Genomic DNA, 16,720 nt, shown 5'->3' on the forward strand with positions numbered 1-16,720 from the left:
TCTTCTTCTTCTTCTTCTTCTTCTTCTTCTTCTTCTTCTTCTTCTTCCTCTTCCTTCTCCTCCACTTCCTTCTTTACCACCACCATCACCACCACCACTACTACTAGCACTACTACCACTACCACTACCACTACTACTATCACTACCACTACAACTGCCGCTACCATTACTGCTGCTGCTGCTGCTGCTGCTGCTACTACTACTACTGCTACTATTACAACATCCCTTGCCAGGTCTCAGTTTCCTCATCAGTAAATGGAGGATAAAAATAGCACCTACCACCCAGGGTTGTTGTGAGAATAATAATGAGATAATATGTATAAAGAGTCTGCAAACCATGAGCTGTATAAATGTCAGATAGTAATATTCACCTCTATGTTCCTCCACCACCATTTTGGACTGAGCTACAAAACACTAACCTGGGATGGCTTGGCTGGATCAAGAAGATCACTCCTCCAGACCATGGTGGCCATGACTTCTGGCAAACTCTGCTGGCTCTTCTGACTTTTTGAAGCTCTGAAGATTGTTCTTTCTCCAGTTCTCTTTTACCTACGAACAGAGACAGCTAGACACGACAGGGATGGAAGCATCCTTCCCTTCTCCCTCCTTTCCCAGAAGGTCCCCAGAAATTCTTGCCTTGCCAGACACCAGGGAAGAGGGAGAATGAATGGGTTGGTTAGTGACTGTTGTATACATGTTCAGATCTGTTTCGGAAGCTGATCACAAGGTTTTTTTCTTCATCATGTAGTAATCAGACAGGAAAAAATACCTGTATGTATGGTGAGCTGGACCCCACCATTCTGTGTCATCATATCCTTTCAGAAATAGGCTCACCAAAAGTCTTCATGGAACCCTCCATACCTTCTTCAAGGACCAGGCCCTCACTGGCCAGTCCTACAAAACCAGTAGGATTGTAAATTTAGCACTAGGAGAGATCTCAGAGGCCAACCCTTTGATCTTATAGCAGCCTACACAGAGGTTGATTGTGATCTGTGTGGGTAGAGGGGGTTTTCACACCAAGATTTCTTTACTTTGGCCAAGTCACAACTCCTTCAGTTATTATGGAGATAGTCATAGGATCAAGGCTGTGACCAGAAAGCTGATTGTTAAATTTTTAGTGTGAACATTTATACCACTAAAATTCAGTAAACCTTATAAATCAGGGCTTGGTCTGTTGTTTCGTTGATTGTGACCAGAGAGCCAGCTGTTAAATTTTCTGTGTGAACATTTATACCACCAAAATTTAGCAAACCTTATAAATTAATACTGAATTTATTGTCTTGTTAATTGGACTTAAGAAAGTGATGGAGAAAAATGTTAATAATGTTGTTATTGTTTGTTCTTCATTCTTGAAGAGGACCATGACGTCAGGAACATGATATCATGACTTGGACTGGATTTAAGTGAGACAGAACTGTGCAAAGTCACCCGTTTCATTCTCTACTCTGGAACCATCTGGGTCCAGTGGCAAGATTTAGATGAGGTTGACTGGAGATGGCCCTGTAATAGCGAGATTAAGTTTAAAAGGGTGTCTTGCATACATTGCCCCCCCCCCCGAGAGCTGATTGTTAAACATCTATTAGTATACCCTTCCATAGGATCATAGAATTAGAGCTAAAAGGGACTTTAGAGGTCATTTTACAGATAGGGAAACTGAGGACCAGAGAGGTTAAGTGATTTTCCTAGGGTCACACAGCGAGTGGTGTCTGATGCTGGATTTGAACTCATGAAGATGAGTTTTCCTGACTCTAGGCCCAGTGCTCTACCCACTATGCCATTAGACAAAAAGTTTATTCCAATTGGCTGGATGATTTTCTTAAAGTTTCTGATTCCTATATAAAGTGTTGAGTTATCTGGAATGGAAAGGAATTCCAGAAATTGGAAGATGGGACTTTCCAGCATACTTCTGAGGAACAAAGATATAGGACTGAGCTGTAACGGAGAAAAGAGGACCATCAGCTCTATAATGATTAACCACAACCATAATAGTAATTCCAGTTATCATTTACCGTACTTTAAAATTTGCGAAGCACTTTATGAATATTCTCTCATTTTGTCTACACAACAACCTTAGGAGATAGAGGCTAAGATGCTCCAGAGTTCTTGGAGCAGAAATCACAGGCTGGTTGAAGTCCTGAAAAAAAATCTCATCTCTTTTCTCAACATTCCCTCCTAGTGTTTGTCTATCCACAGTAACTATAATATAGCCTGCTATTTCATTTCCCAAAAGTAAACTGAATTTTGCCTCAACCACAAAAGAGGTCAGGGGTTGAACCAGAAATAGATATAAATGTAAAGTTAGGCAGGGAACTCATCTCCTCCCTAAAAGCTAGGCATTGTCCTAACTGGGGGCTCAGATCAGCCATATCTGAACTCATAAATTTTTGCTTAAAGTAAACTCCCTAAGGCTGAAGAGAGAGGCACCATGTGAACCTTAGACACCATCATATTTCAAGTGGCCGCCAAACTTTAAACAAGTCAGTCATTGTGACAGGTTGTTTCAGAAGTAAGGAGAGCTGTGTTTGGATTTGTTACCATTGCCCAGGAATTTCAGCTTTCTCCTAAGTCTTCTTACCAATGAAACAACACCCTTTTAAACTTAATCTCACTATTACAGGGCCATCTCCAGTCAACCTAGATGGACCTCTTTTGATTGGCCTCTCTGTAGCAGATTGAGACTTGGATAGTCACCACCATGTCACCCATGCATTCTGTGGAACCTCACAATCTCTAGGAATCCATCTTCTATTTACACCTTGAACAAGACATTCTCCATGAAAATGTGACAAAGATCAACCCTTTTTTGGGACAACTTATACACGTCCCTCACCTCAACCCTGCCCTTCTTCTGCCCCCCTTTATGGCTCTATCGAAATGGATGATCAGAGGATTGTTGAACAAATTTATCTTTTGGGTTGCAACTTTCAAGAGTCTTACTATGTACATGAGATAACCCTTGGCATTTTCCTCTACAGAGATAAATATGCCTTTTTTTTGTTTTTATCAATATGCCCAGCAGGATCTCAGCTTCTGCGTATCATTTTCTCCCACAGCTAAATATACATATTCTCCTGATTGAAGGAGAGTGATTATGTTTTGTGTAGCTTAATTTTTCTTTCTTGGTGCATAGTAGCCTGGCTCTTAGCCCATTTCTAATTAATGTGCAAAGAGTTTTGAGCATAAAGAGGAATTTAATATTTTAAAGGCTCTGGATTTATCTCTTCTCTTGGCACAGGATTTCTTTTCCATCTAAACCACCAATGTGATTGCCCCTGCCAAGATCCATTGTAGGGTGAGGTGATGGCACGTGACAAGTCATTTACTGCCACAAATCAGAAAATGAAATCCTAAAGCCGTACAACTGAGAGTAAACTCAACTGCACATGAGGGTAGCCAGGCTTCATTTTCAACTCAACTTAAGGCTGCTTCTGGAACCAATGTGAGGATGCCAAAAGTAGTGGTAAAGGTGGCACTTGATGGCTCAATCAGTCACATTCTAGGCACTGATCTAGGTGCCAAGAACACAATCCTGTGACTTCATTGGCATAGGGAACTCCCTGTGTGGAAAGGCTCACTACCAGTGCAGGGCAACAACTTATCTGTTACGCCTTGTCAGAGTGAGTTGATTAGGGACCTTAATCTAAGCCTAATTCCTAGGAGTTAGGTGACTTGACCATGTGTCTCTAGTTGTGTGACTCATGGGTAGATTACTTCAATCCCCCTTAATGACCCTTAGTCAACTCTCCCTGAGATACATAATGCTGACTTGCATTGGTAGTAAGAGTAAAAGCAGTACTTGACCTTAGCTCTCCCAGTCTCCAGTTCTCTATCAACTCTGCCATGCTATAATATAATTATTTATTTAATAGTTACTTCATTGTGATAGCATCGTGTCTCTTTCACTGGCTGCCCATAAACTGTAAACTCCATGAGGGTAGGGATTGTGTCTTATCAAAATTGTTCATCTCCCCCTGGTTTAGCACAGAGATGGCTCTGTGCTCTTAGACTCTGGAAGACTATAGAAATGCTGGTGTTTTTGTTTCGTACATCACAGATTACATTGGTATGTGAAGGCCAATGGTTTCTCTCTCCCCTCTCTCCTCTCCATTTCCTCCACCTTTATTCTTCTCTTCTTTTTTTCCTCCATCTCCTTCACCTGCATTTTAGGCATCAGCTACACAAAGCATTTTAGCCAGTACATTTAGAGAGTCAGGTTTTTGAAGTTACCCACCAATAAATTGGGCTCATTAATGCTTATATTGGATTCATTTGTCCACTGATTTCCAATCCAATAAACATTTTAAGGCCCACCCATATATTCAAGGCATCCTGCCTTAAGAAATACAGACATAAGAGATAGAGATGGAGATAGACATAAAAAGAGATAGAGACCAAACAAAGTTTCTGCCCTCAGTGACCTTTAATTTTACTAAAAGGCTACAAAATATAAATTGATAATTAGACACATAATCATATGAGGAGTGAGAGATAATTAACAATTGTGATGACCAGGAAAACCTTCTCTTTTCACAACCAATGCAAGAACAGGGAAGTGGGATTTAAAGGCATTGTTCCCTTTAATTTGGTTTATTTTCTGCAAGTGCTGGGGGGCCTCAGAGGCAGAAGAAATTGTTTCCAACGGGGAGGATTCGAGTAGGAATTTGTGTTGTCTCTTAGAGGGAGGGAAAGACAGGAGCAACAGCATGAGGTAGGGCTGGGGGAGCAGTGAACAAGATGGAATGGTGAATAGGTCTACTTGATAGGTGCATCAGGAAAGTGAGGAGGGTATACTTCTTGTCATAATCTTTGTGATCTTTGACTGTAGTCTGACCAAGCAGAGTAAGAGAAGGCTGAAGGATATTCATTACCCAAAGCCAGCAAGAGTAAGAGAGCACAGGCCCTCAAGTGCATAAAGGATGTAGTTCTCAGTGAGGAAGGATGCATCTTAAGGTAGAAGGATATCACAACCAGCAGGATATCACAGTATCCTAAGATGAACTGATGAGCATCTTGGTGGCTGTGTCAGAGGAGAGACAGGGTTTATATAAGGGTTGGTAAAAATGAAAATGAATTTTTCCCCATCCAAGATCCCCTGAAATCTATCCATGGACCTTTTGGGTATCTCTTGACCCCAGGTTAAGGACTTCAGTTTTAGGAGAGACCTTTGGTATTCCCCTTCAAAGCAAGCCAGCTAGTCAACGAGCATTTATTAAGCACTATGCTAAGCTTAGAAGATATAAGGAAAAGCAAAAACAGTCCTTGCCATTAAGGAGCTTACATTCTAATGAGGGAGACAGTATATAAATCATTAGGTACATATGAAATATATATATATATATTATATATATATATAGAGAGAGAGAGAGAGAGAGAGAGGGGGAGACACAGAGAGAGAGAGAGAGAGAGAGAGATAGTGGAAGGCAATCTGAAAGGGAAGGGGATTAGCAGGGTGGAAGCAGAGGGGAAATCCAACCTGTCAAAAGTGGGTTTGAAGTGATTTTTGAAGGAAGCTTTTGTATGGATTGTGCATCATGCCAATTAGTACACTCATGTAGGTTACCTCATTGGAGCCTCTTTAAAAGCCCCCAAAAGTAGATGAGGCAAGCGTTATTACTGCCAGTTTACAAATTGGGAAACTCAAAATTTTGGTAAGTGAAATGACTTGCTTATAGTTATATGGTTAACAGAGTGAGGCAGGCTCAAGACTTCAAAGTTAGGGCTTGAGATGCTAGGTGTACTCCCATCATTAATCATTTAGGTTTTTATTTCTTCAGTCAATGCATTATCAGTACAGTTCAGCCACCAGAGTAAATTTTCCTGGCCAGTCTCTCTCTCTGAGATGTGTAGATGGGGTGAAAGGTGAGAGCAAAGACCACCCTTTCTGTTCCATTTGGAAGCAGAGAGTACAGAACAGTATCCGGGCACAGAACAAAGCTGTTTGTCTAGGGCAGAAGATTTGTCATTCCTAGACTTCAGATCCACCACATGAAAGGGAAGGCAAGGAAATTGGTAGTAACTTTAAAATGTTTCTGGGGACTTTAAATATTTAAGGCTGTTTTCTAACTTGCAAAAGCTGGGAATACAGCATGGACCCGTGCCCAGGAGGTGCTGAGTCAGCATCCCTGCCTAGCCTTGTGAGGGTTCCTGGACACTGATGGTGCTGAAGAGGCATGAAGACTCAAGATAAATATGGAGAGTTCTTCTTGTGTTACTATTTTCTTTGTCCTGTTTTGCTTTCATAAGCATATGCTTGTCAGTTTTCTCTGAAATCTAACAAAATAGCCGCTAAATACGGTTTGAGGAGGAATAGCAGTTCCAGTCTCTAGAAACCCCTTCCTTTCCTCAGCTGGGTCATTTTGCCGGCCCAGACAATGACGCTGGGAGGGAGATCACTTACCTCCTTCTTGTCTTTCAGCCATTTAAGGGGACTGCTTATCAAAAGTGCAGTCTTCTTGGTTGGAGAATGTCTTGCTTATTCAGAGTCATTGGGTTAGGTGTTAGGCTATGTTCCAGCCTGATCTGACACACTTTCCACCATCTTCTTGGCCTTTATATCTTCATCTGTGTTTTACTAAATAGAGCAGAACTGTGATAAAATGGAAAGGGTTCATCAGGAGAGACCTCGGTCCTCCCTCTGACACTCATTACCTGTGTGACATGGAACCTCTTCATTTCTAATTGGGAATTTAGTAAGTGTAATGGGCAGCCACTTGGCACAGTGGATAGAGTGCCAGGCCTGGAGTCAGGAAGACTCGAGTTCAGATTCAGCCTTAGACACTAGCTGTGTGACCCTGAGCAAGTCACTTCATCCTGTTTGCCTCATCTGTAAAATAAGCTGGAGAAGGAAATGGCAAACCACTCCAGTGTCTTTGCCAAGAAAATCCTAAATGGGATCATGCAGGCATGACTGAAAAGACTGAACGAACAGTAACTGTAATGCCTACTTCATAAGATTACTTTGAGACTCAATCTAGATAATGTATGTAAAAGTGCTTTGGAAACCTTAAAGTATAGAATAAATGTTGGCCAGGAGGAGTCTTTTAATTCAATGAATTCTTTGTATGTCAGGAGCAAAATGGGGAATAAAATAAAAAACTCAGCGTGTTATCACCAAAATAAACCAAATGCTAATCTGGGAAAGGTAGAAGTCTTAGAAAAGATATGAATGCTTGACTGTGTTGAGGTACCAGTACTTGGAGATTATTCAGTATGGAATCAGGGGACCTGGGTTCCAATCGCCTCAATGTTACTTATTACCTCTGTAATCTTGGACAGCATACTTTATGTCTCTGTGCTTCATCTGTAAAAGGAGCATGGTGGATTAGATCGGTGATGTCAGACTCAAATAGAAATGGACCATTAGTCCATACAGAAAGATCCCTGCAGGTTGCAGAGTGACTTAGTTTTAACATGTAATATTATCTGTGTTTTGTTATATTTACATTTATTTTGTTAAATATTTCCCATTTTAATCTGGTTTTGCCTCACTCAAGAATGTTGTGGTCCACATGTGGTCTATAGGTTTGATACCTTCTGAAGCTCATCCCTGCTCTAAGTCTGTGAGAGAGAGAAACAGAGAGAGACAGAGAGAGAGACAGAGACAGAGAGAGAGACGGAAACAGAGAGAGAGAGAAAGAGACAGAGGAAGAGAAAGGGAAGGAGGGAGATAAAGGAGGAAGGAAGGAGGCAGAGGGAAAGAGAAAAGGAGTAAAAGAAGGAGAGGGAAACAGAGAGAGACAGAGAAGGAGACAGAGACAGAGATAGAGGAAAAGATCATGAAACAACGCAAATGAACTCTAGCTTGGCACTGGACATGTTTTCCTGACTACCGCCAAAGGTTAAGATCTGAATAAAGTAATGTGTAGCCAGGGGGGATTTCTCGACTTGGTAAATGTCATAGATTTACTCATTCCTTTTTAGTGTCTGTAATCTTCCCAGCCTCCTGTCTTAGTTTTCTGAGCAGCTTGGCAAACAACAGAAATCCCAAATTAAGTTGGTGCTTGTCACTCAGTTTTCGTATTCTCTGTGACTTAATTATTGTGTCACTACATGAAGGATCTGCCATCTTGCCAGTGTGTGCCTTTCACTTCCATTTAGTTCACTGAGCATTTATTAAGTACCAACTGTGTGCCAGGTACTGGAAATATAGTGACAGAAATGTAATAGTTCCTGACCTCAAGGAGCTTACATTCTCTTGGAAGGAAGCAACAGGTACATAGATTGTTGTTGTTGAGTTTCAGTCATGTCTGATTTTCTTGGCAAAGATACTGAAGTGGTTTGTCATTTCTCCAGTTCATTTTACAGATGAGGAAACTGAGGCAAACAGAGTGAAGTGACTTGCCCAGGGTCACATAGCTAGTGAGTTATCTGAGGCTGGATTTGCACTGAAGAAAATAAGTCTTCCTGACTTCAGTCCCTGCACTCCATTCACTGTGCCATTTAACTGCCCTCATGTTCAGAGATGCACAAAAGCAAATTGTATAAAAAATAAAGTAATTTGAGGGGTGATAGAGTACTAATAATGGTAGGAATCAGGAAAGGCCTTTTTTGGGATTCTGAGGGTCAGAGGGGTGAAGAAAGAGCAGTTAGTCAACAGTGAAAACATGGAAGTGACAAGTGGAATGTCATTTTGGGGGACTATTTAGTTTATGTCTCAACAGAAATCTTAGGGAGTCATCTGAGGCCCATGGAGATTCAAAAGCTCTCCCGGAATCCCAGAGCTAATAAGTGTTTGAGGATGTGTTGGAAATCAGCTCTTCCTGACTCCAACCCAGTGCTGTATCCAGTGTGCCAAAATGACCCCCAAGAAACTTAATTAGTAAATTCAACATTTCCCTCTGTTGCATCACACAATGCAACAGCGCCTGTCATCTGATGCACAGACTCCCCAAGATTTTACATGGAATTTTTGTACGTGGAAGCATGCAGAAGGCAGTTGTATGTTCTGTGGCGGTCACTTTGGGATGATTTACCTAGGAGGCAGGATGTCTATCAGACTGATGACGATAAACATATCACTAGGACCATGCCCGTAGAGTTTCATCCCTTTTTGGAGAACTTCATCCCTTAGGGATCTGGGAGAGAGAAATCTCCCTGCCTGTGTTCTTCGACCTCTGTATATTTGCCCAGGCTGTACTTCATGCCTGGAATTCTTTTTCTCTCCCTACTATAATACTTCTTGGAATGACTAACTTCTTTCCAGGATCAGCTTGTACAATGTCTCCTACCTGAGGCCTCTCTTGAGACCCTGAAGTTCTAGTGCCCTCCTGACCACTTCAGCCACCTTCTGAAACACCTTTGTACTTTGTTTGTATTTTTTTATTTATTCCACCCCCTAGGTTCCAGTGTCCTCCCCCAATTTCCCCCATGCACCTTATATTTCCATTGACTTATTTGTATCTATATTGGTTTCTTCTGGTCCTTCTCACTTCACTCCACTTAAGTTCATACACGTTTTCCCAGGTTTTTCTCAGTATCCTCATTCTACCATGGTTCAATCTATTCCATCACACTCATATACCATACTTCATTTAGCTCTTTCCCAATTGACAGACACTCTCTTTCCACTTTTTTGCTGCCCCCAAAAGAGCTGCTATCAATGTTTTTCTACCTATGGCTCCATTCCCTATTCCTTTTATCTCTTTGGGATGTAAGCCTAGTAAAGGTACTGTGGGGTCAAAGGGCAGAGGCGGTATAGTGACTTAGGGGGAGTTCTGGATTGCTCTCCAGAATGGCTGTAACAATTCAGAGCCCTACCAACAGGGTCTTAGTGGCACAGCTTCATGAACATTGGCCATTTTCCTTTTTTGCCATCTTTGCCAATCTGATCAGTGCGAAGTAGAAACTCATACCAATCTCTTACTTTCCATAGAGGAACCCTTAGGTCTTGAGTATTTTTTCTCCTCAGGGACCTACAGATAGAAAATGGTACATGTGGGATGTGAACACGGATTTCTTTTTTGTTTTCTCCTTTTTATTTATTCCATTTTTAAATTTGGATTTTCTGCAGATTTAGGGACCACCCCTGCTTGATTGGTAAGAGAGAGGGCATCCACCCACTTCTCCCAGGGCCTGACTCCAAATCTGTTGTATTTTCCATTAAACCACTGTAAGAGAGGTTTTAGAAAGGTCTTATCAGCATTCCAAAGAGGCAGCTAGAGGAGAAGCGGGAACAGCTGTGGTCTCTTGCTGAACCTGTCCTCTTCCTGACCTACCTACTAAATCAACTTAAAGGGTTTGAGGTGTTGCCTGTCCTTTGGAAGCTCCCGCCCCATGAAGGGGGAGCTGACCAGGCCTGATCTTCTGGACCTGGACTTCCCAGCCTTGAGCTGAAGGTAGAAAGACGAGGCCCTCTCAAGGCTCTTCTCTGTTCTTTAATCTTTCCCCTCGTTATGCTTTTCAAGAACCTTGAGCAAATGTAATTCACAGTCACGCATGTTTTTGCTATTCGTTTTTGAGTCAAAATGCTGAAAGTAAAATTGGGATATTTCAGGCAAATGGAGAGCCTAGCTCCGAATTTGTTGCTGAAGCATCACTGAGCAAACAAAGTCCTGGGAAGCTCAACTTGGGGAAAAAAGGCAGCTGCCTCCGTGGTTTGTTGTTTTCCCCTTGTTTTTGTTTATTTTACTTCAAAATTTGGATACAGGATAAAACCTGTAGATTTGAGGGCCATTCTTGCTTGGCTAAGAGGGCATCAACCCATTGCTTTCAGGGCCACATTTACCCAGGGCTGTGCTTGCCTGATGCCCCATTCCAAAACATATCCCTAACCCTGGCAAGCCCTCAACTGGCTTGGTGCCTCCTTGCTGCGGCTACTTCTGAAAGCTTGGTTCTGTCACTTACTACCTACAAATGACTTTGGGCAAACCGATCTGCCTATACCTCAGCTTCTTTATTTGTAAAATGAGAAGATTGGACCAGGTTGGCTTTGGGAGTTTGTTCTAGGTTCAAATCTTTGATTCTATGAGCCCAAGACCACTCTGGGGGCTTCAGGTTCTCCATCTGTAGTATGAGTGGGTTGTACTAGATGGCTTTAGAGATCCCTTCCTACTCTCAAGCCATGATTCTAATCTGACTAGATCACTGCTCTAAATCTATGTTGCTCTGGCATAGAAATGTCTTTCCCTCTGTTTTCCTTCTTGAGCAAAACGATTATGAAAAATTCTAACTTGCCTTTTTCTGAGTCCACGTGGGATAGTGGAGAGAGAAGTGGAGTTGGTTTCAGGAGAGACCTGGGTTCAAATCCTTCTTTTGATGTTAGCTGTGCCAAATAAGGCAGGCAAGCTTACAAACAAGTCTATGAGGTAAGGTCATGGAAAGACGACTAAGGCTTCTTTCAGATTTTCCATGAATATGCAGAGAGCAAGGATGCAGTCATGTTGACATCAGCCTATAGTTCTTAGAAATTGGATTAAAGATGATGTTGGAGAAAGAGAAGAGACCCGAGGATGAAGACTTGGGCAATACCAACAGTAAGGGGTTAGGGAGAAAGAAGAGAGGCTCTCCAGAAAAGGAGATGGAGGAAGGGGTAAGAGGAATAGGGCAGATTCTCTGAAGTCAGAGACTGGAGAGGGTGACCTTTGAGGTCTAGAGCTGCAAAGAGACAAAGGAGGAGGAGGAGGCCTGAGAAAAAGCCACTGGATTTTCGTGATAAGGAGGTGTGTGGTGACCTTTTAAGAGAGCAGATGCAGTTGAGTGGTAGGGATGGAAGCCAGATTGCAGAATTGGGGTGTGAGTAGCTGCCAAGGATGGGGAATCATTGAACATACACAATCATTTATAGAAGTTTGGCAGTAACAGAAAGGAGAGAAATGGGAGGGGTGGTGCGTTAATTACGTACAGAGGGGCAACGTTTCAAACCCTAACCCCTCCATTTCTCCTTCCCCCTTCTCCCCAAGGATTAAAGGGGAGCTGAACATCTTTGAAAACATTGGAAGGAGCCATATGAGTGGGAAAGATTAAGGCTATGAGAGAGGGAGAAAGGGAGAGAGAGAAGAGGAGAGGAGAGTAAAGGAGGGGAGGGAAGGGGAGGGAAGGAAAGGGAAGCGATTGCTGGAGCACGGTCCTGAGAAGCCAGAGAAAGCGGAAGGAAAAGATCAGATTGAGGAGGTAAAGAGTAGGAACGTCTCTTGCCTAATATGCTCAATTCAGAGATGCTTTTCTTTATAGTGAAATATGAATGGTGTAAGGAATAGAACTTTTAAATAAATAAAGGTAAATGTATTTATAGAATCACAGAATATAAGAGCTAGAATGGACTTTAAAGGCCATCTAGAGGATAGAGCACTGGCCCTGGAGACAGGAAAACCTGAATTCAAATCCAGCCTCAGCCACTTACTAGCTGTGTGACCCTGGGCAAGTCACCTAACCCGGGTGGCCTCAGTTTCCTCATCTGTAAAATGAGGTGAAGAAGGAAATGGCAAACCACTCCAGTATCTCTGCCAAAAAAACCACAAATGGAGTCATGAAGATTTGGACATAACTGAAAGCAACTGAACAACAGTCCACATACAACTTGACTGTGAATCCCTTCTGTAACCTCCCCAACAAGGGTCCTTCGTACATAGTGTCCCTTTTCCTGTTGCCGTACCTTGGCACAGGTAGTCTTCAATACCTGGAATATTTTCTTCCTTTCCTCTGCTTTGTAGAATCTTCAGTTTCCTTCAAAGCAAAACTTCCTCTTATATGAGACCTTTCCTGATCTCCTACCCCCTCCTCAAGTTGTCAGTACTCTGTCCTTCTTGACATTGCTCTGTATAACAGGTCCAGACCAAACTTCCTAATTGCTTTGTATCTATGATTATGTGCACATGGTGTAGCCCCCAGATAGAATGTAAGCTCCTTGAGGGCGGGGCCTGTTTGGTTTTTGTCTTTCCCAGTACCTGGTGCGCTAATAAATGCTCATTGAATTGGTCACCCAGCCTTTGCAGAATGTTGGTTTCAATCTTTGTTGGTAACTGTTAACAGAGCACAGAATTGATTCTTCTGTGAGTATAACTCAGCAGTAGCCAGAACAAATAGAATAAATAGCTCAGGGAGTCACAAAGAGAAGTCTGTAAATAATCAATGTCAACTTTGAGATGCCTCGTTTCCCCCACCTCCTCCCACCCCAGTTATATTAGTGTTACAGAATGTGAGGCCCATTCTTGAGAAACACCTTAATCCTTGCTCAGTAGATAGAATGTTGAACTTGGAGTCAGGAAGATCTAGGTTCAAATCCTGCCTCAGCAACCAGTTGTGTGACCCTGGGCCTCTCTCATCCTCAGTTTTCTTATTTGTAAAATTGGGATGATAGTAGCACCTATATGGGTTGATTGGAGGATCAAAGAAATAATACGTACTCTCCAAACCTTCAAGTGCTTTATAAATATTAGTTGTTGTAATTATTGTTATGATCATCATCATCATTCTGAATTTCACTTACAGGTACATCTTATTTCCTAGGATTTGAATTGATATACTCGGAATATAAAATAGAAATAATAAAGTAAATCTTAGCCAATTTAATGCCTGGCTCTCCTGGTTTGATACCAGCTTTTGATTTAACACCAACATTTATGGGTTCTGCAAATTTCACTTGTTGAGATGCTGGACAGCCCCAACACCCTCCCCCGCTTGAAACAAAATGCTTCTTGGATGAAAAGAATTCATTAGTAATAGATTCCATTTTTGTTTTTTCATTTTTCCAGGACCCTGCAGGGATCTTTGAATTGGTGGAGCTTGTTGGGAATGGAACCTATGGCCAAGTCTATAAGGTAAGGTCACAGCCCTACGACTGAGGCTTGTTTCATATTTCCCTGTAGGGGGATGTTGACCATTTAGTGGCATTGTATGAGCCAGTCCAACAGAGTTGATTAAACTCTTGCACTCTTGCCTCTATAGAAGAGGTGATGGTTATTTCTGAAAAAAATCTGTGAAGTTTTGAAGGAAAATGGATCCTTGTGCTCCAACAGAGAAGATTAAGAGACTCAATGAATGATTTTTCTGTATGAGCCTGGTTGAAGGAACTGATGATGGTTTGCCTGGAGAGAAGAAGGAGGGGCCACATAATTGTCTTGAAGTCATTTGAAGGACTAGAACACCAATGAAGGATCAGACTTATTGTATTAGGTGTCACAGGGCAGGACAAGGAACAATGGATGAAGATGTGATGAAGGGCTTGTTGTCAGGAGATGTAGCCAGAGACTTAGAGTTGTCCCAGAGGGCAGCCAGGATTCCTTTGGGGGTGGCAGCTTCTTTCTTGTTAGAAACCTTCCAGTGAAGGCTGGATGATGAAGGTGGATGCTGTAGAAGACATTTCTATTCAGGTTATGGTTGAACCAGATGGATTCTGAAGTCCCTAGCAGCTCTGAGATTTTGTAAGTGGGGCCATGACTTCTTATATGATGAGGACACTTGGATGGTCCAACTGGAAATCACTTCAGTAGATTTCCAAATCCTGTGGAATCATTTAGTGTCAGGATTGAAGTGCCCCACTTAGAACAGAGGGAGATAGGTTCAGCACCCCCTGCGGCTGAACAGCAGCATCTCACTGGAGGTGACTAGGTACCAACACATTCCTAGTGCCCCATCCTCCAAAGGATAATTGAGTCAGATGGCAGGAAGCCTCTGAGCTCTAGTCTTTGGGGAATCCCTTATTTTCTCATTGTCTAACTTGGATTCTATAATTTGACTATTTCTGTTGTTTGTAAATTACTTATTGTGGTATTTCTTCATGACAAATGAAATCTGATTTTAGATTTTGAAAGCCCTTTGAGGCTTGCTCAGCTCTCATTGACTCTAATTACTGCCAAAGCAGGTTTTCAAGGAGAATGAAGGCTGCCATCTACTACAGAGTTTTAAGCTGTTAAATAATCAAGTCCGGAAAAATGGATTTGGTGATGGCCTGCGGCAGAATCTACACACGTTTTGTAAGCAGTCTTAGCAGAAAAACATCCACACCATGGCCTTCTGTTCAGAGCAAGTTGTGTCACTTAGAAATATAATTTAAACTTGAGATACTGACAGAGCTCCCATTACTTGATTCCTTTGAGGAACTTAAATTCATATTTTATCTACACTCTGATAAATCTGTGAGTTCACTGATGTGGTCATCCCCTCCAATGAGGCTAATTGCACCCATCGATGCCTGTGTCCCCAACTTGTGTAACTCTTGTCCATATCTTCTTTTAAGTTTGCAGTTCTCAGCTTTCATTATTTTCTCCTGAAAAGTGAAAGTCCAACTCATCTAATAGAAAATGGAGGAAAATATACATCTTCGGGGAAAAAAAATGGAAGTGATTATGATTGTTGTTCCAATTTACGCCTGGTGATTTTCACCTGTGCTGCTAAAAGAAAATGGACTGACATTACAATAGAAGCTTCTGGAAGCCACTTTTCTGTGGTGATTTTGAGAAATTGCTGTCCTTTCCTTGAGTAGGGAAACGAAACAGCATTTCCTATGTGGGTTCTGACATGGCGTCCCATTAAAAAAAATCTTGAATGACTAGGATTCCATTTGATGCCTAAAATCCTTCCTCCTGTTGATTGAAATGACTCCCAGTGGAACCTGGCCTAATTTTAGCATGTGCACTTCAAATGTTCTGCAAAATACATGAATCTGACACTCTTAAGAACCTAATTTTTTGGAAAACGCTGGAAATGAACCAGCTTAAATAGTTGTTTTTCTTGTGGGTACAACCAGATGGTGCTGATTTCAAGAAAAATATGTCACCCTTTCTTTAAAAGAAAAAGGCAACCCAATTGAAGGGTTGTTCAAAGTTAGTCCAATTTGAATTAAGAAACCCAAGGCTTTGAATGAGTGTTGTTATATGAAAGAAAGAGGGCTGACTTTGGAACCAGAGAATTTGGGTTCAAATGTAGGCCCAACTCTGTGTGTTGTTGGATAAGTCACTACACATCTCTGGGCTTCAAGTTCCTTATCTTTCAAAATGAGTGCTACATGACCTCCATTCCCTGCTGCCAGCTCTTAATCTGATCCCGGGAGCTCTTCACAGCATCTGCTGCAAATTCCCTTTCCCCTCTTGGGTTCCCGCTCTCACTCGACGAAATGCATGCTCCTTGAGGTCGGGGATTGTGTTTCTGAATTTCTTTGTGCCTCAGAGTCTAGTGCAGTGCCTGGCCCATGCTGAGCACTTACTGAATTATTGTTAATTGATATCTTGTACTACAACTGTGGAAACCCCTGCTATTGCTGAATGGCAACTCATCTGTAAATTGTAGTCTTCGGAAATAGCTCAGGGTGCTCAGACGTTAGGTGACTTTCCCAAAGCCACAGATTATTGCAAGGCAGGACTTCCTGATCCAAGGCTGGCCCTCTATCCACTATGTCTATGCTCTGTTTTATATTGGTATGGCATCCTCAGAGTGGTGCCATTTTTGGTCAGTGACTAGAAGTTAGTCTTGTAGGTAATGGAGTCTGAGTTGGAAGGCATCTCCCAGTCCATTTTGTCCCAGCCAAGCCCAAAGGAGAATCCACTCTATGTCGTGCTGGAGAACTGGTCATCCAGCCTTTGCTTGAAGCCCCATAGGGAGGGGCAGCTGACTAGCTTCCAAGACATCCCATTCCATTCTATAACATCTCTAAATATGAGGCCGTTGAGTCTTTCTATCAAGTCTAATTCTGACTCGTCATGACTTTGAACCACCTCTTGGAGTTCTATTCTCAGTAGCCAAACAAATTCAACTTCTTAGAAGGTGAGCACAGTGCCCTGCACTCGCT

The 16,720-nt window shown here is 42.1% G+C and overlaps 1 protein-coding gene across 5 annotated transcripts in view; it reads left to right on the forward strand.

Annotated features, from left to right (window-relative positions):
- TNIK (TRAF2 and NCK interacting kinase) overlaps positions 1–16,720 on the forward strand; it is a 415,560-nt gene that overhangs the window by 82,837 nt on the left and 316,003 nt on the right. For all 5 annotated transcript variants that reach the window (XM_027875754.1, XM_027875755.1, XM_027875758.1 and 2 more), the window contains exon 2: positions 13,689–13,754. In XM_027875754.1, coding sequence (XP_027731555.1) covers positions 13,689–13,754 — 66 coding nt within the window. The remainder of the gene's footprint in view (positions 1–13,688; positions 13,755–16,720) is intronic.

The sequence above is a fragment of the Vombatus ursinus genome, unplaced genomic scaffold, assembly GCF_900497805.2.
Source record: "Vombatus ursinus unplaced genomic scaffold, bare-nosed wombat genome assembly UNPS02014810.1, whole genome shotgun sequence".
Classification (NCBI taxonomy): Eukaryota; Metazoa; Chordata; class Mammalia; order Diprotodontia; family Vombatidae; genus Vombatus; species Vombatus ursinus.